The sequence below is a fragment of the Pholis gunnellus genome (assembly GCF_910591455.1).
Source record: "Pholis gunnellus genome assembly, chromosome: 5".
NCBI lineage: Eukaryota > Metazoa > Chordata > Actinopteri > Perciformes > Pholidae > Pholis > Pholis gunnellus.
The window spans coordinates 16,501,353-16,525,911 of record NC_136531.1 but is presented as its reverse complement, the minus strand read 5'-3'; the positions used below and the strand labels follow the sequence as shown (position 1 = coordinate 16,525,911).

At 43.1% G+C, this 24,559-nt stretch overlaps 4 protein-coding genes across 5 annotated transcripts; 2 read left to right on the top strand and 2 right to left on the bottom strand.

The window, feature by feature from the left end:
- The first annotated feature begins 829 nt into the window (after window positions 1-829).
- On the top strand, window positions 830-7,517 carry ogal (O-GlcNAcase like). Its single transcript, XM_079158924.1, has 17 exons — window positions 830-1,200; window positions 1,371-1,422; window positions 1,981-2,078; window positions 2,881-3,011; window positions 3,326-3,497; window positions 3,694-3,792; window positions 3,904-4,043; window positions 4,126-4,270; window positions 4,785-4,883; window positions 4,975-5,225; window positions 5,307-5,481; window positions 5,651-5,736; window positions 5,893-5,982; window positions 6,066-6,154; window positions 6,234-6,354; window positions 6,447-6,576; window positions 7,046-7,517. Exons 1-17 carry the CDS (start codon window positions 1,128-1,130, stop codon window positions 7,180-7,182), a joined length of 2,088 nt encoding a protein of 695 aa, XP_079015050.1. The 5' UTR covers window positions 830-1,127; the 3' UTR covers window positions 7,183-7,517.
- Window positions 7,518-7,582: 65 nt separating this feature from the next.
- cant1b (calcium activated nucleotidase 1b) lies at window positions 7,583-13,864 on the bottom strand. Of its 2 annotated transcripts, none has more exons than XM_079160353.1 (5): window positions 13,782-13,864; window positions 9,636-10,232; window positions 9,398-9,538; window positions 8,930-9,133; window positions 7,583-8,617 (listed from the first exon to the last, which is right to left on the bottom strand). In XM_079160353.1, the coding sequence occupies exons 2-5, from the start codon at window positions 10,171-10,173 to the stop codon at window positions 8,247-8,249; spliced, it is 1,254 nt and encodes a 417-aa protein (XP_079016479.1). In that variant the 5' UTR covers window positions 10,174-10,232; window positions 13,782-13,864; the 3' UTR covers window positions 7,583-8,246. The 2 variants fall into 2 exon arrangements, with proteins under 2 accessions (XP_079016479.1, XP_079016478.1); XM_079160352.1 differs by lacking the exon at window positions 13,782-13,864 and adding an exon at window positions 12,348-12,410.
- An 809-nt stretch (window positions 13,865-14,673) lies between these two features.
- On the bottom strand, window positions 14,674-20,270 carry afmid (arylformamidase). The gene is made up of 11 exons (XM_079159431.1): window positions 19,851-20,270; window positions 19,419-19,509; window positions 18,463-18,567; window positions 18,310-18,358; window positions 18,139-18,224; window positions 17,960-18,032; window positions 17,691-17,788; window positions 17,497-17,575; window positions 16,429-16,564; window positions 15,752-15,856; window positions 14,674-15,447 (listed from the first exon to the last, which is right to left on the bottom strand). The coding sequence occupies exons 1-11, from the start codon at window positions 19,878-19,880 to the stop codon at window positions 15,418-15,420; spliced, it is 882 nt and encodes a 293-aa protein (XP_079015557.1). The 5' UTR covers window positions 19,881-20,270; the 3' UTR covers window positions 14,674-15,417.
- A 305-nt stretch (window positions 20,271-20,575) lies between these two features.
- Window positions 20,576-24,526, top strand: tk1 (thymidine kinase 1, soluble). The gene is made up of 7 exons (XM_079159895.1): window positions 20,576-20,731; window positions 20,924-20,955; window positions 21,382-21,495; window positions 22,303-22,396; window positions 22,517-22,606; window positions 22,911-23,030; window positions 23,326-24,526. The coding sequence occupies exons 1-7, from the start codon at window positions 20,666-20,668 to the stop codon at window positions 23,503-23,505; spliced, it is 696 nt and encodes a 231-aa protein (XP_079016021.1). The 5' UTR covers window positions 20,576-20,665; the 3' UTR covers window positions 23,506-24,526.
- The last annotated feature ends 33 nt before the right edge of the window (window positions 24,527-24,559 follow it).

Below are 24,559 nucleotides of genomic sequence, written 5' to 3'. Positions count from 1 at the left end.
ACGGCATTGTTCGTGTTATCAGGTACACCTGCATCTTTCCTGAGACGGCACATCTACACCCCTTACGTTCTCTAACCTCAATATACTGACACCATTAGTTTTGTGCTCTAAATGTTGTCGTCATTGTGCTTACTTCCTTCCCTGGCTCCAGCTTCAGATGTTTAAAGTATATTCACGATTAGGAGCCACTCGATCCCTAAATTGTGATTTTTACAAATTACAACCAGTGATAGCAGTGATCTTTGGGGGGCGTAAGGTTCAAGACATGGCAATGACTGAAGTCCCACTCAAAACAATGTGTTTGAGCCTCACTCGAATGTTTTAACTTCACTGTGCAGAATGATATGTGTGCACACGTGTGTTTTCACATTGACATGCTGGAGGGGGAAGGTTTCTCTGTACTCTCCTTATATCTCAGTTGAAGAAGTTTATGTAAAAAAAAAAAAACACATAAGATACAAATTACTATTCAAAATATTGTATCCACACTTTGAAGTGTTAGGCATCTCTATAACCTGACACTCTGCCTGCTTAGTAGTCTTAACATTGTTTGTGGCTGCAGCTTTAAATCAGTCATTGCCTAAATTGCTGGTGAATATCAGTCACAGATACCTCCAAATAATGTGACTCAAGGAAAAATTCAGAAAAAGCATGAGGACGTGCCATACAGTATGGAAACTAAGCTCAATATTTACTGAAGAGCTATAAAACGCAAAGTGTGTATTATTGTGACTGCTTCTTTCGTGTTTTGTCCCTTTAAGACACAGGGACACTGTCTCTTTAAGACGTTCGCGCACGTTCACAGCCGGGTACGCTCAGCCAACACGCGCCTGTATTCTGAGGTGAACTAAAGTAAACACATAACAAGAGCTATACGTTTTAGTCACTCACAGCATTTACAACTTCAGACTTTAGACCATGCTAGCATCATGCTGCGCAATGCTCCAGGTGCTTAAAACCGACGGGTCTGCGCAGGCGCGAGAGGAAGGTGCAATAAAAGTCCTACCAAATTAAAGGCTGGCATAAAAAGCTATGACTGACAAGAGCGCCGTGTCAGAGCGTCTGTCTGAGCAGTGGTGAGGTGGAAGCAGAGACTGAAGAAGAGACGTCAAAATCCACAGTAAATCATGTCGAAACCAGGCAGTGCCGAGGGCCAAGCCCACACTGGGACGAAGCGGTTCATCAGTGGAGTAGTGGAAGGTGAGCAGACCTGAGAGCAGTGTAGATCCAGCTGGAGCACAGCTCAATCAAGAAGTACATATGCAAAAAATTAGGCTGCAAGCTACCAGGAAGAACTTCAGATATATCTTGTAGAAGTGCAGTCGGGACTTCTGGTAGTTGATGCATGACGTGACCTTTGCTTGATGCAGGTTTTTATGGGCGACCATGGACTATGGAGCAGAGAACGGAGCTGTTTAAAAGGTACGTCGAACAAGTGCAGGAACACTACTGAAAGTGGGAGTTGAATACAATTTTCAAACAGCCACATGACTAGAGAGCCTGTCTTGAAAATGGCATTTGCTTCCTATGTTGGCCCACACTGGTGTTATTATGGTGTCATTAGACCTTCATCAACACCTCCTCAGGTGATATAATATAATAATATAATTGAAACAAAATCATCTCCCCCATAATGACAATCATATCAGGATAATAGTAATGTTCAGGTTAATATATACAGTATATATAAATATATATACCTCTATAAATGCATCAATGCAGAAATGTAATGGTCATATTCAATCATATATTAGTAGAAATATAAAACGCTGTTCTCTTGCATACAGGGGAGAGGTTATCGTCACTGGACAAACAATATTTAGCAAACATGAATGTGCCGTCTCCTGATGCCTCGTTTCTTCTTTCACGACCCTTTAAGCACACAGAATGATCCACTGTGCTCACGGTCCTTTCTCATCACAGAGCAGCTGATGTAATATGTGAGGAGATTGTTGATTGCTGGTGTTTTGGGTTTCACAGAGAGCAAAAGTGGGGTTTGAACGCGTACCTTTACGCCCCGAAGGATGACTACAAACACAGGATGTATTGGAGGGATCTGTACTCTGCAGAGGAGGCAGGTGAGTTTCAGCTCTTCACGTGTCCTTGTTAGGGATCGAATGACATCACAAATATCATCTCGCCAATACCATCGTCTCTTGGAACGCGAGGATGGCCTGAGGCTACCAAAGAGCCAAAGAACACACAGGACTGTCCAACAGCAGCCTCTGAGGATAATGAGTCTTAATTAATTGATGTGGGCCACCACTATTTCTCACACATACTACCTGGGTATCAATATTTTCAAACATAGTGTCATCTGGGTGACATAGATTACTGCTCCTTCATGCATTCATATGCCATGGAGGATATTGCTGAAGCTCACATTCATAAGAGGGTCTGAATGAAAGGTAATCTGTGTACACCTCTATAGAAACAGGTGCGTAGGAGTGACGTATCAAACATTTTTAGACCACTACATTTGAAAATATTCCACGTACTTTATTGTGCCTAACCCTAAACAAGCTCTGAAACTAAAAATATCCCAAACTGGACCTGTATTCAAATCATGGAGTACATGTCGGTACCAGGATACTTCATTTAATAACTTAAAAACAAAACAGATGTGGTCCTTTTCAAACTATAGTTGTTTCTTATTTAGTATCGGTGTCATACCAAAGTCCCATAATGAGTCTTCATTATCTCCCTAGACACATTGTTTAATTGCTCACTTTGGAGCCTCTCCTTTTGCATCTTATCAATAATGTTGCGTTTGACCCAGTTTGACCCATCATGTCACCGATGACTCCTCTCAAAACAGACGGTGGACTTTGGTCCATCACAGATTTGTTTGTTTGTCTCATCTCTTATTCTTATTCCCAGGACAACTCATCGCCCTGATATCAGCAGCTAAACAGCACGACGTTGAGTTCATCTATGCGATCTCTCCTGGCCTGGACATTACTTTCTCCAACCCCAAAGAGGTTGCCGCTCTGAAGAGGAAACTGGATCAGGTTAGGACTTGTTATGCAGAGATGAAGGGTGGAGCAGGAGAGATCATTTAATCTCAGCTGTATGTAGCTTTATGGCTCCCTGAGGGACCGGTTTGGACACTATATTACTTTATGTGAAACATGCAGCAGTAAAATAGAAGCATTTAATACACTGAAAGTAGGTCAACGGGCAAACGATAGCACTGACACAGCTGCAGGTGGTCGGTTCAATCCCTGGTGGAATAACTTTATTATCCAAAAAGAAAATCTACATTGTCAGGAGTTAGAAAAATACAATGATCTTAAGATCTGAAGCTGTCCTCTCTGTCCCCCAGGTGAGGCACTTTGGCTGCAGGTCCTTCTCTTTGCTGTTTGATGACATTGAGACTGAGATGTGTCCAGCTGATAAGCAGGCCTTCGGCTCCTTCGCCGACGCCCAGGTGGCCATCACGAATGCAGTGTACCAGCACCTGGGTGACCCCGAGACCTTCCTCTTCTGTCCTACAGGTCAGGCAGCGGAGTTGCCTTAAACTGGGGGGAAAAAAGCACACAGAAGTTTGTTTTTGTCCAATGTTTCAAAAATGATTTAGTCCTTTTGAACACAGCCTGGGGAGTTTTAACACTGTGTGATACCTTTACATATGACGCTGTTCTTTGACACTGTTTTCCATCATTCACACTTGTTCTGTCCCTGTCACTCCAGATTATTGTGCCGCATTCTGTACTCCCAATGTGTCCCAGTCCTCTTACCTGCACACGGTGGGAGAGAAGCTGCTGCCTGGGATTGACGTACTGTGGACTGGTGAGGCTGCACTGACCCAGAACCTCTCTGAACCTGCACAGAAGGAGCCAAAGGCACAGATTTATATAACACAGGTGCTCTCTCTGTCTCTCTCCTATTTGTGTTGTTTAGGTCCCAAAGTGGTATCCCACAAAATCTCTGTCGAGTCCATAGAAGAGGTGTCCTCCGTCCTGAAGAGGGCACCAGTCATCTGGGACAATATCCACGCAAACGACTATGACCCCCAACGGATTTTCCTCGGACCCTTTAAGGTCAGTGTATAGTTTGAGATGTCTGTATAAGCTCCAGTCTGAACTGCATCCAGAAATATTGAACATGATCTCTTCCTGTTAGGATCGTCCCACTGAGCTGATTCCCAAACTGGGAGGAGTGCTCACCAATCCAAACTGTGAGTTCTACCCAAACTTTGTGGCCATCCACACCTTGGCTACATGGTGCAAAGCAACCGCTGAAGGAGCGCAGAGGGATGTGGAAATGGGTGAGTGTCTAGTTTTTCTTTCAATGAAATAACACTCTCCGTGCTGCTTTTTATTGCATCCATCAGCTTTGGCGCAGTATCCCTGCACAAATTTGACTTTTTAAAATTTTAACAATATAGCAATGTGACTATTTGTAGTGAATGTGGGGAAGGAGCTGTGACTTTTCGGCCTACCTCCATGTTTTCCAAAACACAAGGTAGATAAGATCTGGCCATAATCCCATATATGTCAAAAATACCATCTAGCTCATGCAGGTCTCGAGTGTGAACCTGAACCGAGACCAGGGGCTGCTTGAAATCTTTAGAAAACGGTTGACACAGCTCAACTTTAGGCGCTGACTTGCTAATTGCATTCAAACGTCTTGTGACATAAAACACAGTTTGTCCAGAGGTGATCAAACCCAGAAATCTGACAATAGTGACACAATCAGATTGATAATAAAACAAAAGCAGGAGCCTGAAATATACGATATTTTTGAAGAGTGGACTCACTGTCTCTGACCTCCATCACCAGGCGACGAGGACCAGGACCCCTGCTACAGCCCCCAGAAAGCCCTGACCCTGGCCCTCACTGACTGGCTGCAGGAGTTTCTGAGCACCGATCAACCTGGAGGTAGAGAGTCATGAACCCTTAAGGTTGAACCACAAACTGTTTAATGGTATCCCAAAAACACAGTGTGTCATCGCCCTCCTCATCCTTCCAGGCCCTTGTCGTCTCAAGAAGGAGTCGTCCGACGAGGAGCCCATGCAGATGGACATGGGAGAGAGCTCCTATGCTCCTGGACCCGGGGAGAACCCGCTCTACACAGCAGAGCCCCTGTCTCTGGATGACCTGAAGCTGCTGTCTGACCTCTTCCACCTGCCGTACGAACACGGCCCGACAGCCAGGGCCATGCTGCAGGAGCTGGACTGGCTCAAGAAACACAGTAGGGCCGCCGCTGCGGAGACGGACAAGGTAGTGTTCCCTGTTTTAGATTAAAGCAGATAATGTTATGAATAATTGTCCTCATCCTGTAAATTCATGCTTTTTTTTTAGACTGCAGAGTGGCACTCCAGAGCGCAGCAGTTTGATGACATGTGTGACGCGGTGGTGCAGATGTTCAATCGTCTGTCAAACGCCCCGAACCGCAGCATTCTGTACGACCTCTACAACTACATCTGTGACATCAAGAGTGGGGTCGGTCTGGCTCGAGCCTACGTGAAAACACTCGGTGAGAAAAAAATCCTTTTTAATGCTGATTAAACCACACATGCTGGCGTGTAAGGGACACAGTGTGCTCGGGGGGAGGAGCTGCTGTTTGCATGCTAAAGGGATCTTTAACCACATTTAAAGCAACTTTTAATCCGTAACAGTTAGCCATCATGTTGTGTTGTCCTTAGGAGGGCAGAGTGGACCCTCAGCCCAGCCGATGAACGAGGACCCTGAACCCTGGGGCTTCAGAGGAGGCCTCTCTGGAGAGTTCCAGGTCACTCAAACAGTACAGTGTCTCAAGACATTGACTTATTTGACCACTTAGTTTAGAATGTGTCATTAAAAGGACAGGTATCTAGTGAACCTCTTCTTTTCTAAATAACTTTCCAGTGTAGGTCCACATGCATGTACTGTTTGTTTGTACTTGCAGAGAATGCTGCCTTGCCACGGAAACCGGGACCTGTTCAGACATCCTCCCACGACGGTTTACAGCATACGTCAGTACTGCACTGAGGACAAGGTGAGGACGCCAGCTCGTTAGACACAACTTTTTTTTTTTTTTTTAATCCAGCATTGACGTTACAGTGTTGTTTTCTGTACTAGCTGGAGGTGCAAAGGATTTCCAGGGAGATGCAGAGCGCAGGAGAGAGCAAAGTCCCCCTGATGATGCAGCCTCCACTTCTCTGTGACGGGTAAGAAGGAGTCGAGTTTCTCTCCAGAGTGTTCCTGCTTTTCTTCTTCTGTCTTAACGTTCCCTCTGGCCGCCTGCAGCCTGTCAGCAGGTGAGATCTCCCCTTCCCCTCAGTGTGCTCTTGTCCTGGAGGACGAGATGGGGGTGTGTGGTTACGCCCTGGCACTCACCGACGCCAAACCAGCCGCAACCAAGATTCAGGTGATCAAATGCAACAGCCAGTTGTTGTTTTTTTAGAATACAAGAGGAAAATCAAATGCATTTTTTTTTTTTTTTTAATCTCATACCTCTAGAGGGCAGTAAGTGAATCAGTGTTCAAGGACTTCCCCTCTCTGGTTACCGTACAAGTGCTGCCCCGGGTCACCGATCCCTCTCCAGCCAAGCGCATGATTGGTCGGCTGTTGTCCTCCATCAGGAGCAGTGGTAGGTCTACGCCTCGCACAATGCCTTTGATCGTTTTGAGGAGTGCCTCATGGAACTGGCCTGCTACCATTTCACAAACATTTAACAGGCTGCATGTTCTCCACAAGGAGGAGCTGTTCATTCACTGTCACAACCGCTCTACACCTGCCAACCCCTTTATCCCTGCAGCTGTCGCACTTCTAATACTAGTGCCAGTTGAGAGTTGAAGCTTAGTTCATTTTTTTTTTTTTTTAAATACAATCCAGGTAGGAAGACACCTCCTTCCCCTCCAAAGTAAAAGAACATAAGATAACTCTGAGCAGCAGCATTCAGCAGAATATATGCTCGAGTACAGGTCCAACTCTGGAGGCGCCGCTAGTCTGCAGTAATACTGGCTGCTTTTTAAGGGCTTAGCATCCCTGATGCCGCAGGAATTTGTTTCCATTCTAAAACATAATATCGATCACTTCTCCTTTCCTTAACTTTTAAGGTTCCAGAGGAGTTTTCTGTGAGTTGAGGCAGAACGATCGGAGGATGCGCGACTTCTACGCTAAACTGGGCTCCTTCAAACCCGTACAAATACCCGGGCTACCTGGAGACATCTTTGCGATGGGAACAAGCTTGTAGACCAGATGAGTCGCAAGAACCTTCCTCAGGTTTGAAATGTTCTGAGATAAAACTGAGAATAATTGCTTCCTGTGCAGCTCGTCAAACTGGAATCCGTCGTCATTTTTTATCAGTTAATATCGTTATTTGTATCATTTAGAAGTCAACATAATTTTGCTAATGTCCTCCTGCAAAGTTACACGAGTCAATGAAATGCTTCATGAAATGTGTGCGACAAAGTACAGTATAATGATTAAGTGTAATGGAATACATTTTTAAATGGAACGTGATTCTTTTTTTTTTTTAACCCAGCACAATACAAATGTTCACATTAAAAACAAGATGTCAAAACATTGAAACAAGAACATTTTTTTATTATTTGCATTTTGAAAGGATACAAAATTAACTTATGAATGGTTTCTGTTTAAATAAAGTAGCTGGTGTTTCGCTTATTCTCTGGCTGGAGAAGCGAATGATATTCAGTTTATTAACATGTGTGAAAAATATTTGAGGTGGACCTGCTCAGAAAAACACATCACATGTAGTTTATGATTCACAAGTTGATATGCATCAAGGTGCTAGACCCATTATTACATGAATATAAATCTTAATAACAGAGTCCTGTCTGAGCAGGTAAGGTAAAGTAATGGGTGAGTTTAATATTTCAAGTTATTTAAGGACATTCCTTCTATTCCTTAAACATATTTAATCCTGAGTGACCAGCAGAGGAGGAGAAGAGATCCACATGACCTGGTGTTTGATAAACTGACGGCTACTCATTCATAGTCATTTACCCAGACTCCTCTAGAGCACCAGTGGTGTCTTATTGTAAAAGCATTAAAAGATCTCATAAGGTGGTGACCTTCTGTGTGGCTGGCGTGTGTACCCAGTCGCACAGAGACTGAATTGGTCAATTATTGGTCTTCTCCTGTCCTCTCAATTATCATACAATATTATAATATATAATCATGAAATATATACTTTTGGGTCATACCACATTATTGCACAGTAGAACTGAGAGGGGAATGTAATACTAAGGACTGAAAACAAGTTGCAAGTAAACAGTCCGCTTCTTAATCTTCGTCTCAAATGAACTCCAGTCCTTCAAACTTCACGTTCCCTATCTTTGTCTCGGGCATCAGCACCCGACCGTCTAGCGTAAACGCAATGATGTAGGTGGCCACCCGGCCGGCGTCCTCCTCCGACTTCAGGGCCACGATGATCTGATCGTCCGTGTCCGGAACAAATTTGAACGAGGAGAAGCCGTGGGTCGGGTCGAGCGGGCCGACGTGCCGCACCGTGGTGTAGCTGAAGTCCGCGGGGCAGGACAGGAGGAGGTTGGTGGCACGCCGCTCGTCTGCGGTCTCTTCGTAGTGCTCGTGACTGGCGCGGCGAGGGAGGAAGAACCAGCGCTGGAGACGCTCACTCCACGCTGCTGATTCATGGATGAGGTAGCCTAGAGAACGAGGGAAACAGAAGAAGGGAGAGTTAACAAAATCAATCAGAGTGGGAGGAATTACGAGTGTTTTCCACTTTTCAAGTTGTATTTGGGGGACAAACTAAAATCTCTTAAGTGTCCTAACTCAAAATCCAGATGAGAATAGAGTTTATACAATTTATTTATTTGTCCATCTGCGAGCAGGTTTTATTCATTTAAAGATTAATGAACCGTTGACATCTGGAACCCAAACTATTCCCTTGGTTCCACTCATATGTGGTACCCCTGCACTAATGGTTGTATGTGGACAGGACTATAAAGAAGAAGAACCTGGTGGTTGTATCCCCGTTGCGCTCCGCAGGGCGTTGTAGTACGGCACCCAGTTCTCATGCTGCACGTCGCCACGGTAGCCGACAACTTTCACCCACTCGGGGTGGTTGTTGACGACCTGTCCAGACGTCGTGGTCCACTCTTTGCCCAGGCCGCCAACATACAGTTGCTCATCTTTCACTGCCAGCCACTCTGCCTTGAATCCTGCACAAAAAAAACGAGGACTCATTTGTGAGACGGTATGTGAATATCTTAAAATGTCCGCCAACCTTTCCAACGCTGTTTCTGTGTCAAGTGTTTTCAGAAATATAGTGCACGACACATATTTAAACAATCTAAGACAGGCTGCATTCGGACTACATTTTTAAAAAAACGTGCTGTTAGAGGAAACCAGAATGTTCCTTAAGAGTTTGTTTGAGAGCTACATGTACTCAGTGGATTGACGTACGACTTCTTTTGGGGACTGACCTTTGGAGACTGAGCCGTCCCCGTCTGGTAGTATAACCCAGGGGACGGCCCGGTTGCCTTCTATCCTGTACACCACGCCCGTACGGTCGTCCACGCTGTACAGGTGACCGTTGAACGCCACCAGCTCAGACAGCTCCATACCTGCAGTCAAACAAACCAACATACTGAAGTGAGAACACAAACCTAGTGAGTGTAGATCAGTGTGTGTGTGTGTGTGTGTGTGTCCTTATCCCTTCACCTCGTCCTTTCTCAGCCAGATGACTCTCCAGTGTGACCGTCTCAGCATCCCACTCCACCTCCAGTCTGTCAGCTCTGTCTGAAACAGTCAGGTGACCTCTCTTCATGAAGCTGAACCACGTCTGGTCCTTCGAGCTACGCGACGCCGTGTCCAGATCTGCGATCACACCGACACGGTAGCGGACGCCGTGCTTGGTCTTCTCCGGCGGACTTAACGGGTAAGTGTCATTGTACGGTTTCCCCCTCCTCTGGTGGCGCGAGAGGCTTCTCGCATTTTGTCTGTTCGTCTCTTGGAAGATGCCATCCTCGCCCTCGCTGTGCATTTGCAAACCGTGATCCCTGTTGCGGTAGTAGCCTCTGGCGGCAGTGTCTCTGTCCCCTACTGTGCGGTGCAGGTATAACATGAGCACTAAAGCCAGCAGGGTCGCCACAGTGATTGCCCGCCATTTAGGGTGGAAGCGGGAGTCTGAGGCGGTAGCTTGCGTCATGGACGCCAAGGCCAGGGGGAGGCCTCGGACGGCGACACCAAAGGAGGTCATGGAGGCGTCGTCGGCATCCTCGCTGTCAGGTTTGGACTCGGGGTGAGGACCACTATTTACTGGGGTTGAGCATAGAGAGGCACTTTAGAGCCATGATCAAGGATGTGGTACAAAATAGAAAACGGCAACAACAACTAACGGAGGGAAGTGCAGTTGCAAACAACATCAGAATTTTTTTAACATATCTATACTTCCATTAAATTGTTTATGTATCGTTAATTTCAAATCTGTATACAGTTCAGATTAAAAAAAACACTGAAAACAATAGCAGGGGAAGATGAAAGAATGAACATGGGGGAGGCGGAAACATGTTGGAGAAATAGACTGTTGTTCCTCTTGTTCTTTGTTCACAACAGAGCTTTGTTGTCCCATTCAGGCACAATCTCTAATCTGCATACTGAGGAGGTAGCCGACATGTCCTACTGTCTCAGGACTACAAGCGTATTAGTAACCTCGCTCTGTTCTGACCTTAATGTCAAATTATTTCTTCCTTCTGATCGCCAAATATATATGTATGTAAATGGAAACTGCATTCACTAGTGTGATGTTTGTAGTGTTAATGTTTTCGGTTTAACAGAAGGATTCAAGGTTCCCTGCAGTGTTTTGTCAGCAGCTCCAATAACCTCATTAAAATGAATACACGTAGAACTTCTGTAAACACTGAGCTACAGGGAGGCACACGTTCACACGTTGTTTAGGCCCTCGTCTACTAACTACATTAATCACCAGAAGAGATGCGTGAGGATCTGGTTGGCTTATCACCTCTGCTGAAGCACATCCTTTGGGACTTCCCGTTCCTCTGTGGATTCAGTGACATGCATGGAGCTCATCTGCTAAAAAGGCACCAGTTTAACAACAAGGTCACTTTTCTCTGTTCCTGGGAGAATTATTTGGGAAATAATTTGCAGATACAAAATTGACCCGATCATCTATTTCTATAATTCTGCTGTGTAGTAGTACATTTGACCCGTCTCATGCCAGTTGTAGTCTGCTGTCGGTGGCCTTGAGACACATAAATGTCATAAACAACTCGTCTAAAGCTAGAAGCCATGCTGACCATGTGCAGGACACCATAGGACCCACAGACCTCCCTCATGGATGTATTAAAAACTGATCTTAAGATCAACATTGAGTCGGTTACAATAAGCCATTCCCTTCAATTGTTTTTAAGTTTCACAAACAGATATAAGGCTGGTATGACTTGCCAACAGAGACCCCGCCCACTGAAATATGAGAGGTGAGCTTATTTTGTGACAACAAGAGTGCCATGGTGTCCCTTGACCTTTATGCACAGTCATAGGTTGAGCTCCGTCAACGCTGAGTCACATTTCCCTGTTTAAATCATTGTATATTAATAATAACTGCAGAATATTATGCCTGACAGGCCTCTATCTCGCCTTTTTAAAACTCATCTTGAAACATTAACTATCCAAAACAATAACAACACAGCTTAAGTTGACTAGATATTTCTCTTGTGCATGCATTACCACAGTCCACAGGCATTTATTTCTGCAGTTTACAATGTAATGTTCCTGAAAAAGTAAACCACGCCTCGCTAATTATGAATGATTGCTTGAGAATGAAATGTGTGTGACTGAAGCATAATATATTATAAAGTTAGCTCTGCAACAAAATGCAGTTTCAAAATGAATGGGATCGTGAGCAGTGGAGGACAACGCACTGTAAATTACACACGTGTGGTAGTGCTGAAGCAACATCTAGGTGGGACTGAAGCCGCAGAGCAATTAAACGGATAAATCATCATTTAGCAACACAAAATAACAGCGTCAACAAAAGAGCGACATCAGCCGAATCAAATGGTCTGCTTTAATGACTACATTCTGAAAAAAATACAGGTGAAAGCAGTTTGTTGAGCTTATTTGGTATTACTTACATAATGTCACATCCCATACAGCCGGTAACCATTACTTTTCCCCTCTGCCTATTCAGCAGCTCTCTAAACAAGTTCATGCTCCTTGACTAACATGCTCTATACAACATACACACGTCAAACTCTTGGCCAACAAATAATGCCCTTATTGTCACTATTGTACGCACGCACGCACGCACGCACGCACGCACGCCCCCCCCCCCCCCCCCCCCCCCCATTTACCATCCCTCCACAGCACAGACCCAAACACTGCCTCGCTGTACGTAAGAGTGCAATTATTCACCCGTGCTTCGCCTCTTCTCTCCTGGACACGCTGTAACCACCATGCTGTTCTCCTTCGCACGCATCTGATAAACTCCACGTCCCTTCAGCCCTCTGGCCCGAATGAATAACTGATCTCTATCTCGCAGAGTCTCCTCCTTTTCTCTCCGTTACACTGTCTCAAGTTCCCCAAACCCTTGTTGTAGACTCTAGAAAGAAAGGCTCCACTAAAATGCGTATCAGTAAGTAAACCAGGAATAACAGGTTGAAAACCAGACTAGTAAAAAGGGTAGAGCATGTCTGAGTTTGAATAGAAATGGGATTCAGAAACAATAAGGCCCTGTCAGCAAGTACTGATTCGTGGTGGTGAGCGCATTGAATCCTGACCAGTTTCGTAACCAGTTTTTATAGCAAAGGACTCAACAAGTGTGGTTGGATACACAATATATACATACACACAAATCCCCCGGATGGCTTTAATACATCGAAGCTTCTCCATGATGTTTCATGTAAGGGCACAAAACGGGACTGTGCTGACTTTAACCCTAGCACCAGTTCAGAAGGATTGTTAATCAACACAAATTGTGTCATTTCCCATTTTTCTATATCTCATTAATCCAGTTCATCCAGCAAACCTACCAAATATTAGCAGGTTACAGATTTATTAATGTGAAATGTTGTTTGTGTCCCCCCTTTCATATTGGATTCATTTATTTTGACCATCTTTACTCTCACTTACTAGTTTTTGTTTTCTGGAGCTTTCAACCACATCTCGTGGTCTTCCACTGTGGGTGGAGTTTGCTCAGTCGCCATAGAGATACCTCAGTTGTCATGACAATGCTAGGTGCCGGACCTTAACGTTAGATTATTTTACTACAGACTTTACGGTTATGACATATGACGCTCTACTTTGTATGTGTGTATTTATGGCACGTGTGTGTATTGTATTCAACACGTGTCTCTCCATTGACCAATACCGTTACAACGGTTTAAATAAACAAACAGCATCACGTCATGTCTAAAGAAACATAGTAGTTGATTTAACTCAACGGCTCATTAAACGTGACCTGTTCAGAGCGACACGACGAGTCAGTAAAGCGACGCTTGTAAACTTTGACCGGCTTCCACAAAAGTGAACAAAAATGTCAAACCTCTAAGCTATCATCTATTTCAGTTATGTGAAAGTATGAAGAATCCAACGTCGACGTACTTCGGGATAAAAAACACGTCGTTGAGTACATAGTTAGACCAACACGTGCTTATGCAAGAGTTGGAGGCACAACGGTTCCATTTAAACGCGCTAGCCACGAAGCTAACGCCAGCTAGCAGCGAGAGCTCGCTAGCATGAACCTCCATGTTATCGTTAGTATTACCAACGAGCTGACGCACCGGACTTAAGACGCTGGATGGAGTTAAGATGTGTCAGGTCGTCAGTTAGTGACTTTTAAAACCGTACCTGGTGCAGAGGGTCTTCAAGTCCGACCAGTTGGCCATGTTTGTTGGGCTGTTCGGCGATTAGCTCCTCCTGCCTGGAGACTGAACTGATGTCGTACATGTTCAACTCACCACACTGTCAAACACTTAACTGCTGATATCCTAACGACTCCCTGTACATAATACTGATGCATTATTAACTACAAGTTTACAAAATGAGTTTTATTTGTTATAGGGACAGAAAACGAGTCCTCTGGTCATGGCCTGTCCTAATTCACATTTAAAAGGAGGTGAAATATTGCTGTGTAATGATTATTTATCTAATATACTCTTATTTATATAGATGGCGTGAACAAAATATTTGGAACTCAACCACTTCTTTGCTACAACCTCCAAAATGACCTAAAGTTGAACTAACTCTGAACATCATAACCTTCAGGAAGGCATTACTGCAGGCTGTTGTGTTAAAATTGCATTCGTTTTAGCTACATGGGCACCTAATAAAAGGCAACTTATTTGCACAGAAACCAACCAGCACTCCTCTGTGTCGGCCTTGGTTTTCTGTGTCATTTTATGGCAATTTGACTGGATACAGCTTTATTTGGGAATAAGTTCAGTATATACACTATAATAAAAGTCTTCAAACTAGATTTTGAGAAGGAGCCACAAGATCAACAATGCAGGACCAGCCTCAACATAATAGTGTACTTAAGTTGTTCCCTAACAAACTTTACCATAAATATGGCTATGACAGGTGTGGAACTAATGCTAAAATAAGACAGAGTACATATTTTAAGCATTATAACATGCAACTAGTTGCTTCAAAGACAAGACAATCAAATTGCAGCAAATATCATCTACATACACAAACAACTGCCTCTACAGGAATTCTCAAATATAAATATTTATTGCGATGATTCTCTTTATAATCTACAGTAATGATTAATACAACACTTTGTGTTAACAATAATGTAACCAATTATTTAAGATGCTAGAATGAGCGCAGTAACAAGTGCATCGGTACATTTAGTCACATCTGTTTGTTTAAAATATGTGTACTTCGATATCAGTAATCTACTATTAGGTGCAAATATATAGTGTCCATTAAAGTGTCCTGGGTGAGATGTCAGCATTTTGTAGGTTACAATTAAAACCTACATTAACTCGGTATGATGTCAGTAGTCTTGACATGAGCTCCTATTCAAAGAAAATCACAAAACAAACAGACTCACCTTTTTATAAAAACTGGAAATATGCCTAAACTACTTCTCAACTCTTAGTGTGCCGGTGGAACAGTCCTTCCTGATGATAACATTGTGCACAATGGTCGTTAAATAATCTGTTTACAACTGAGCAAGTTTGACAGCAGTATCATTTGCTACAATCACCTTGAAGTGACTCTGCTTTAGGCACGCAATGTTTTTATGACACATTTTTCTTGTGACAGTATCTACAATAAACAACCGTGTATAATCAAGATGTTCAAAACAATCCATGCCACCTGATTATTGATGAATCAAAATGATAGGCATTGTACTTTCACCTTGTACAAACCTGAACTAATGCATATATTATCAGTATCGGTGCACGATGACTTAAGAGGTGTATGCTGATACAGAGGTATGTTGATATTAGGTGATGGAATAAAGACCGCCACCTTAGCTCTTCCCCATCGTCTTCAAGAGAAGCTACAGAGGAAAAAAGGAATTAAAAAAAATAGTTAAGTGCCTCACACAAACATAAAACAACCTTAAAGATTATAAAAAAAACATACTACAGTCAATAAATGTATGCTGAATATTGTGGATAGCTAGTAAAGATGGGTTGGATGATGAAAGGGAAGCTGACGGTAGCAGGTTTAAGACTACTACTGCTGCACAGTTACAGGGTTTACATTAATATTGTATAGCTATTAGTCAGACAAATTAAAAAAAGACTGGAAAATGATATCAACCTTAATCAATGCTTGTGTAGTTTAGTGAACGTGTGTACCTTTGTTAGGTGATACTCCCCATCTACCAGTTGCTCAATGATATTGAAGTGGTCGGTATCTGCCACATCCTCCTTGGTCACATTGAGTCCTGACGCCTCCAAAGTCTTTAAAGCCAGAAGAAAGAGGTAAGGAAATAGTATATATATATATATACATATACATATACATATACATACATACATACATACACACACACAATTATTAAAAAAATTCTAACTTTCATATCCTAATAAAGCACGGTTACCAATATATTACACAGACATTTAATTTGTCAGGATATGAAATTGTCTCAAACTGCTGATCAAACTATTTATTTTTCATTTAAGCAAGGAGCTTTTGATCACTAGCAGTGCTACTGTGCAATGTTTGTGTTGTAAACAAGGAAGCGCATGCACGCAATACACTTTCCTGCCACCCGTTTAACACTATTGCGCCGGTTGTCACTTGCCTACAGTTACACTCGAAAGAAACATAGCATTGCACCAACAAAGGCAGTGACGAGGAAGAATGCAGAGAGTTTACAAGAAAACGCCACAGGGTAGCTTTAATAAACAAGTCCCATCATACTCTAATCAAGCCCTGTGATAGTCTGGGGACCTGTCCAGGATAAGCGGTTAAAGATAATAGATGGATGGATACTCTAATCAAAATAGTGTTCATGCTCAGCAGCACTGACTTTGTAGTATTCTTCCGACTGCTTGCGAAACTCGGGCGAGTCGTTCTCAGCGACGACCACGATGATGTGGCAGCTGGAGGAGGAGAGTTTGAGCTGAGGGACCAGTTTGCTGGGGCTGTTCCTCACCGCCACCTCCCTGCAAACAGGAGACACCCGGGGGAAAGAAGAGTCAAATACTGAGTGGTACGACACACACACACACACACACACACACAAAAAACGAGCTTTACATGCACAGTTCTCCTCCACAAAGACGATCACAACACCCTCACACACAATGCTCTCTACATCAGTTAATTCACATCTTCGCGCTTAACACACCTGCAGGGTTTCATGATCCCATTTTTAGATGTGAAAATCTTCAAGACCTAAGCAGTTAGATCTGTCAAGTTGTGATTTTAAAAAGGAGCTCAACATGTAGTATTCTACAAAGATTATAAATGGCATAGCTGTTTTTGTTAGAAATACCAAATGTTGAAAAATATCTATGCATTAAGACATTGACAAACACACCTAACCAGCCTACAGTGACTGATAATGTAATTCAGAGTTTCAGCCAATTTGGGGTGTTTTCACTGCTCTTCCACAACGTAACAGCCTATTAAAAAATACTCTCACCCATGAATGTTAATATGATCCTAAATATACCTAAACCCCTTCAAATGACAATGTGGGGAGCTCTGATAGATAGACTCGTAGTTCACTGGAAAATAGGAGAAGGTTGGAACTATTTCCCAGGTGGACGACACAAGATTTTCCAGGACATTTTGACTCTAATCTAACTTTTCCATGACTGGAAAATTAATCAACCTTCTTTTTCCAGGTTTCCCAGGACGCGTGGGAACCCTGCAGTAAAAAGTGAGTAACAATCAGATCACTTGTGTGTGTGTGTGTGTGTGTGTGTGTGTGTGTGTGTGTGTGTGTGTGTGTGTGTGTGTGTGTGTGTGTGTGTGTGTGTGTGTGTGTGTGTGTGTGTGTGTGTGTGTGTGTGTGTGTGTGTGTGTGTGTGTGTGTGTGTGTGTAATTGCACTACAGGTACAGTTACGTGCACTGCGGTAAGGAACGTACTCTGTCATCTTCAAAGGCTCGTTGACGTAGGTGGACAGAATGGGCAGGAGGTCATATATGCCACTAACAAGGAAAGCACCTGTTAGACAACAACACAGACAAAACTATATCAGCTGTACAGTATTTGCGTCTCAACCTTTGCATTTGCACATGTCACCTCCATCACTCGTCCCGTTTCACCTGACGGACCTTACCTTTGAACTGAGGAGTGACGCTGTACTGCGACCAGTCAGTGGAGAGGACCATTGCAGCCAGGTGAGCCCCAGCAGAGTGGCCACACAGGTACAGACCACTGAGGGAGGGATCAGAGTTTAGAAAAAGACAAACAGAGATGACCGCGATGATGGCATTTTATCTCTTTCTGTGTGAGAGTAGAGCGGGGTTAGAGGGAACATTTCAAAATGCATTTTAATGTAAAGCATTAAGTTGAATTAATAACGGGTCAGAAAACAAGCATGGGTACCTGATGTGAGAGTACTGCTGGACAACAGACACGACACTCCTGCGTACTTGAGATACCATCAGGTCCATGCTGCCTGAAAGGGGCACAGGCAGAGCGATGACATTCCCAGCTCATCTTCACAAAACAATCTTTTTTCCCCAGGAAGAGAAACAAGCGTAGCTGAAATGAAGAGGCTCTACCTTTGGGGGCGATGTCATAATCGACGGCAACCACCACTACACCTTTGTCAACGAGCGGAACAGCCATGAATCCCGACTCCTCCTTGCTGTATGAGCACAAAGCATCAACAACGGGGCAAACCTGACGAAGAAATTTAAATCTGCAATGCAGACGAGAACACAACACCGTACCTGAGGAACTGCCAGTAGCCTCCATGTAGGTAAATAACAAGGGGGACATCTGAAACAGAGGGAATCAGGCCCGTTAATCCGCACGCGTTATCTAAGCTGCTGCTGTTTGAAACATGCCAATGGGGTGGTGTTAACAGTCACACATGTTAGTACCCAAAGAGTTGGTGCGGGGTATGTAGACATCCAGTTTCTCTCCATCTCCCTCTCCGTATGGCACGTTGAGCAACGTTTGAGCCAGACCACGGGCGCGCTCCGTTCCTGGACACACACAGAGTCAAAGCATGACACGACGGGTATACAACGTGACAATACATACAGTGAGACCATGTCTACCATTAACATTTCTGGGTGTATTAGGTCATTGTGGACAATGCTGCTCAGTATTGTAAGCTATATTGTGAGGAATTCCTGATTTTGTGTCTAATTCTCTGGTTTAGACGGAAGCAGACATTCCCATTAGTTGTCCCAGTTTCTCACGGGAGGCCCATGGGTTGAGGCACTGATGGTGAACGGTAACAACCCAGATTCAACTGCGGTTGGGGACCTTTGTGGCATGGCTCATCTCTCTCACTGCTCACTTCCTGTCATTTCCCTGCTGTTGGCTATCTAATAAAAAGGTATTCAATGTAAATTGTATATAACATTCATAATCAGGTTTCCTCATTGTGGAGAAGCATATTTGTACAAGATGTAGTCCAAATTCTGTAGATCAGTGAGGGGCAACTTCATTTAGAGACCCTCATTTCCAATTTTTCCCTTTTTTGTTAAGCTCTGGCTACAAAACCTGGCACAGTATGCTCTCCAAAATCAATTCAATGTCCCAATTAGGTAATTCTGTGTGGAACATGTAGCCTAGAGGGAGCATGTTTTTTTCCCCCTTTTACACTCTGAAGTTCTTTTAGAAATCTTAACAAAACTCATCCATAATACTGGTTACTATTACACATTTTAGACTTATTGAAATATATTAAAGCAGCTTGTCGACATGTCGACTATCTATCTCGGGCTCCAAAATTTGTCAAAGCACCTTTGTTCCTCACTGCTGGCCGATGTTACTAGATTTCTGTTCATTGTTGCGAATTAGCATCTTAGCTTCAAAACAGACCGACCTTCCTTTAAAGCCTTCTGGTGAGCCTTGATCACGTCGTCTGCCGACATCCTGTGCGACCACTGGCTGGGTGAATACTGCCTGTCAAGCTCCTGTCACACGGAGAGACTGCTGGTCAGCTGGGCGGCCATGAGAGCCGAGGCACCGACCACCACGAGCCGCTGATGAACAGTGTAAACATGGGGAACAGCGCCCTCCCCTGCTGTTATTTACCCTCCGCTTTACTGAGGCCGTCAAGCTTTTAATGCAACTTCATTCATCGGTTGTAAAAACAGGAACTATAAAATGTTGCTATTTCAAAAAGTCAAATTATAGGCTTAACTCACAGTTAGAGATATACAAATCACAACAACCCTGTCAACGTTACACCCAAGAATCTCAGAATGCTCGCGGAGAAAAAGAAAAATGAAAAAAGAACTTAAAAGTCTCTTACATCTTTCTGCATTTTTGTCCAGTGCATCATTTTTATCTCTGGTAGTGACTTAATTCGCTGAAAGTCTGCTGTCAGTTGAATCCGATCCACATGTGCGCAGCTGAGAGACTTCCGGACTTTAGACTTATGACCTAAGTACACACGTCTGTCTCTGACTGACCACTAGAAACAGCTGCTCTCTGCAGAGTACAAGTCGCCGCGTGCTGATATAAAACTGCTCGCCCTGCCACAGTTACAGGCTTTGTTTGTCAATGATATTTAATTATATAACTTTTATATTGGGTGTGTCAGCTGGGTGCCTGTGGGTTTCTGCTTTATTTAACTGTAAAACTTGACATTATTCTTGGCATATTGTTCAGAGTTGCCTCAGTAAATAGCCAATTAAAAAGAAAACCTGAATGTGTGAATTTAAAAGTGTATGCTGTTTGTTTCTACATGATGTTGGTAACATTTTACAATCCCACATTTCAACTTTTTTGTCCTTTTTAACGTTTCAGGTGCTCCCTCCCTCTCAAAAAAAATAGAAAAACAAATGTAAAAGTGGCTCCTCCCACTGATATGACGTCCTGTGCTCTGATTGGTCAGAAGTGGCGCCGGCGCTCTCTACCGTCACATCTCTGAGGTCGCTGTTTGGTTGAAACAGTCACGTGACTCTACGTTCATTGGTTGAATCTGAGATAAAATAGCGCACAGCGGCCGGCGCGCTTTTCAACGTTTGGATTCAGGACAACTTGTCCTGTGTGATTGAATTAGTCATATATTTCTTATTTATTGAACTGTTTTTTAATTATTATTTATAGCGACTTTAAGTCAGAATGGAGTGTGTGGATTTTCCGAGAGTTCTGCCAAATTCCCCGAGAAAAGCACGCGGACAAATTCAGGTTCGTATCCGATTGATCTGGACGTTAACAACTATATTGTCTCTATCACATCGTACCCTCAAGATGAGCAGGACACGATAACGGTGGATACCGTTAGGTGTCTTTTTTTAAAGAATACCATGTTATTGACTCGTTAAACGTTGAACTACTTCCTCAGTCTTCACTAACAGCCTCTCTTCTATCTATCGGCAGGTCATCTTTGGACCGATGTTTTCAGGCAAAAGGTGAGTTCTTCATTCACAAACACAGCAGGTCTCTGCAGGTGAAGCCAGCTGTCGTTATTCATATACTCTGTTCATAATTACACTAAGGAGTTAAAACAATATTCCGCCCAGACTTAAACATCCCGCCAAATCTCCTCTATTGTTTACCCAGCTCCCACAGAATACATGTCATATGTACAGTTACTATACAGTAACGTTATGCTTTGTAAGCTAACTCATTTTATGACCATATTTTACTGATGTTGCACATTATACTACACAATATTACACAGTATTTATTACCTCATGCTTATGGTATTGTAGGAAGTTGGTGTTCGAGAGGCTCTGTCATTTATCTGACTATTGTATTTTAATGAATAGAATAAATGTTTGTTTTTTTACTGATATTAACTCAATTTAATTTCTATATTTCCTCTTAACCTGCAGCACTGAACTGATGAGAAGAGTGCGCCGGTTCCAGATAGCCCAGTACCAATGCTTGGTGATCAAATATGCCAAAGACACACGTTATTCTGACACAGGCATGGCCACACATGACAAGTAAGTCCCCTGTTTTCATTTACTGTTATTCAGCTAAGTTGCTCACATTTACAGAAATGTGTCTTTGTGTTTTGGCGTGTAGTAATGAAGTCAGTAGAAAAGGAAGACCTTAGGGTTTTGTAACCTTGTTCATTAGTTTGGTATTCATTTGTGCACGCTTACTTAAGATTATATGTGATTGCACACATAAAGGGCTGCACGGCGGTGTAGTGGCTAGCACTGTTGCCTCCATGTGTAGTTTGCATGTTCTCCCCGTGTCAGCGTGGGTTCTACGGCTTCTGCCCACAGTTCAAAGACAGCTTAGGGTAATTGATTACTCTAAGGTGTGAATGTGAGCGTGAATGGTTGTCTGTCTCTGTGTGTTTGCCCTGCAATGGTCTGGTGACCTGTCCAGGGTGAACCCTGCCTTCGCCCAATGTCCCCGTGACCCTGAAGATGAGCTGTTGAAGATAATGGATGGATGGATGGATGCACATATCACACTAGAAAGAGTGAAATAGAGATGACAAAAGAAAAATGTTAAGCTGAGAGGGATTTGCTGAAAGGATATCTACAAGTACGATTAACCTCTTGTCTAAAAGAATAAACTTTATTTTGAATTGAACAAAAATCAGGAATTGAATGAGGATCAACTTTAAAACGCTGGAGGCATTTGACATTAACAACGCAGCAACTTAAAAAAAGAGCCTGTATGAATTAAAGTGCCTGTGTATTTATTACACAAACCTCTATTGCATTAAAGTTCAGCAGCTTGATGGAGGCCCGAACAAACTTCAAGTTTCCCCCTCCATCTTCTCCATCTTTTAGAAACACAATGGAAGCTGTACCAGCAAGCTGTCTGGAAGAAATGCGGCCTCTGGCAGCACAAGTCTGTGTCATTGGAATTGACGAAGGGCAGTTTGTAAGTCTACATACTCTGTTTATTTTCCTCTTCTTCACCCTAAAATAGTTACCGTTCACTTCCGTAGAGGCCAGAATGTGTTACTCAGGACAAATCCCGCACTAACTATTGTTGTTGTAGTTTCCAGACACCGTGGAGTTTTGTGAGGAGATGGCCAATTTAGGGAAGACGATCATTGTAGCTGCTTTGGATGGAACCTTCCAGAGAAAAGTGAGTGTTTGTCTTTCGTCTCCACATGTCACTGTGATACTGGCAAACGCTCACGGTCCATACTGACAGACGGACAGTGTGTGGATGCTGCTGAGGCAGATAGAGCACCTCTGTGGCTGTGGACGCAACAAGACTCATTAAGGAAGGAGACGTCAACAATCTGCATGAGCAGCACTATAACCGAGAGTTCAACGAGCTCATTATTCCTCACTGTAGTGCGTCTGTTCTGTCCTCGTAACGTGATTATACCTCCATCCATTCACTGGTACTTAGTGCTTTTCTGCTGTCCTGTGCATTCTTGTAGGCGTTTGGAAACATCCTGAACCTCATCCCTCTAGCGGAGAGCGTCGTGAAGCTCCACGCCGTCTGCATGCAGTGTTACAAAGAAGCCGCCTACACCAAGAGGATAGGAGCGGAGAAGGAGGTGAGGAGGCAATCCCGAGAAAAGTCTTTAATAAGTTAGCCATAAAGTGCTTCAGAACACTTTTCTGGGTTGGAACAAATAACTTCTAATCTCTCTTTAGGCCTTAATTATATTATAACAAGATAGTTTTACCAAATACTCTTAAATACTTGAACATGTTTTTCTGAGGAAATTCTGAATATTACTGTGAATAATTGTTGTGTATGTCAGCCATCTTTAATTATAGAGTGGGTAGTGAACCTTTTTTTTTTTAAATTCTTGTAAACCTGTCAACTCTGGTTTCTCTGTGCCACAGGTGGAAGTGATTGGTGGAGCTGACAAGTATCAGGCGGTGTGTAGAAAGTGTTATGGAGGTCTGATGGTGGACAAAGAGAACAGTGCTCCTTTCAGGAATGAAACTCCACAACACAACTTCTCAGTAAAACTCGTGGACTCTGCGATTCCGAGGAAGCTTTTCTCTTCTCTCCATCTCTGAACACAAAAATAAGACTTGTTGCCTGAAGTGGTGGAGAGTATAAATCTAGAGATCAAATGGTTGTTTGTTTGGTTGGTTTATGTGTGTGAGCCAGCATTGGTTGGAAAATGGATTTTTATTTGACATTAACTTTTGCTTCCTGACATTTTAAAGGTTCTGCTAACAAGTTGGATTTGATCAGCCGAAGTAATTTCCTGGAAGTGTTTGTGTGTTATTTGGTGTCTAATAGGTGTAATGTATTCTATGTATTTTCTAAATGTTTTTTACTTGATGACGGGGCACTTAATAACCCTGAAGACTAATAACAGTCGTGGGTTTCACAACACGGGTTGCTTGGGTTTCAACATCCTTAACTGTAGCAATATCCTGTCAAATCTAAGGTTTTTAATTATGTTTGTATAATTGTATATTCTGGTTACATTTATAAAGAAAAAAACCTTTTGTGGAAGGTTTAGCCATTTTGTCATGTTTGGCAGGTCAGCAGTAGTTTGAAGTACATTATATCATAACCGTGGGGAGATTCTCCATTTCCCCATTTTTAAAGCGTTCAGTATGTTTTTAACTCTCTCACACTTAACTGTGTGATACGTAATTGAATGCCCTCACATGAGACAGAGGACCAAAATAACCTGTTTAAATCCTGGCAGGCTGTGCAGGGAGGTGGTAGGTTGGAATGGAAAAAGTATATCATCCCTACAATATGAAACCTGTAATACTGCAGTGCACAGATGCAACAATAACCTTAAAATAACGAACTTCCTGTGACTGATTTCATTCTGACATTAAAAAAAATGGAGGCAAAGGGGCACATGGCAACTTAACAACTGTCAGAAGAAAATAGAAAAACAAATCAAGCTAACCAAAGGGACCAGTATTTATAAAACAATTGTAGGCGTCACAAATCATCCAGCCTTTCATGTAAAACATGTATCTTTATCAAACTTAAAATGACATTACCTTGTTACCATAATACTATATTTGGACAGTAAATATAAAGGCACAATTTAGAGGTTTCCTGTCAGTTGGGTGATTTAGGTTGTGCAACGACGAGCTG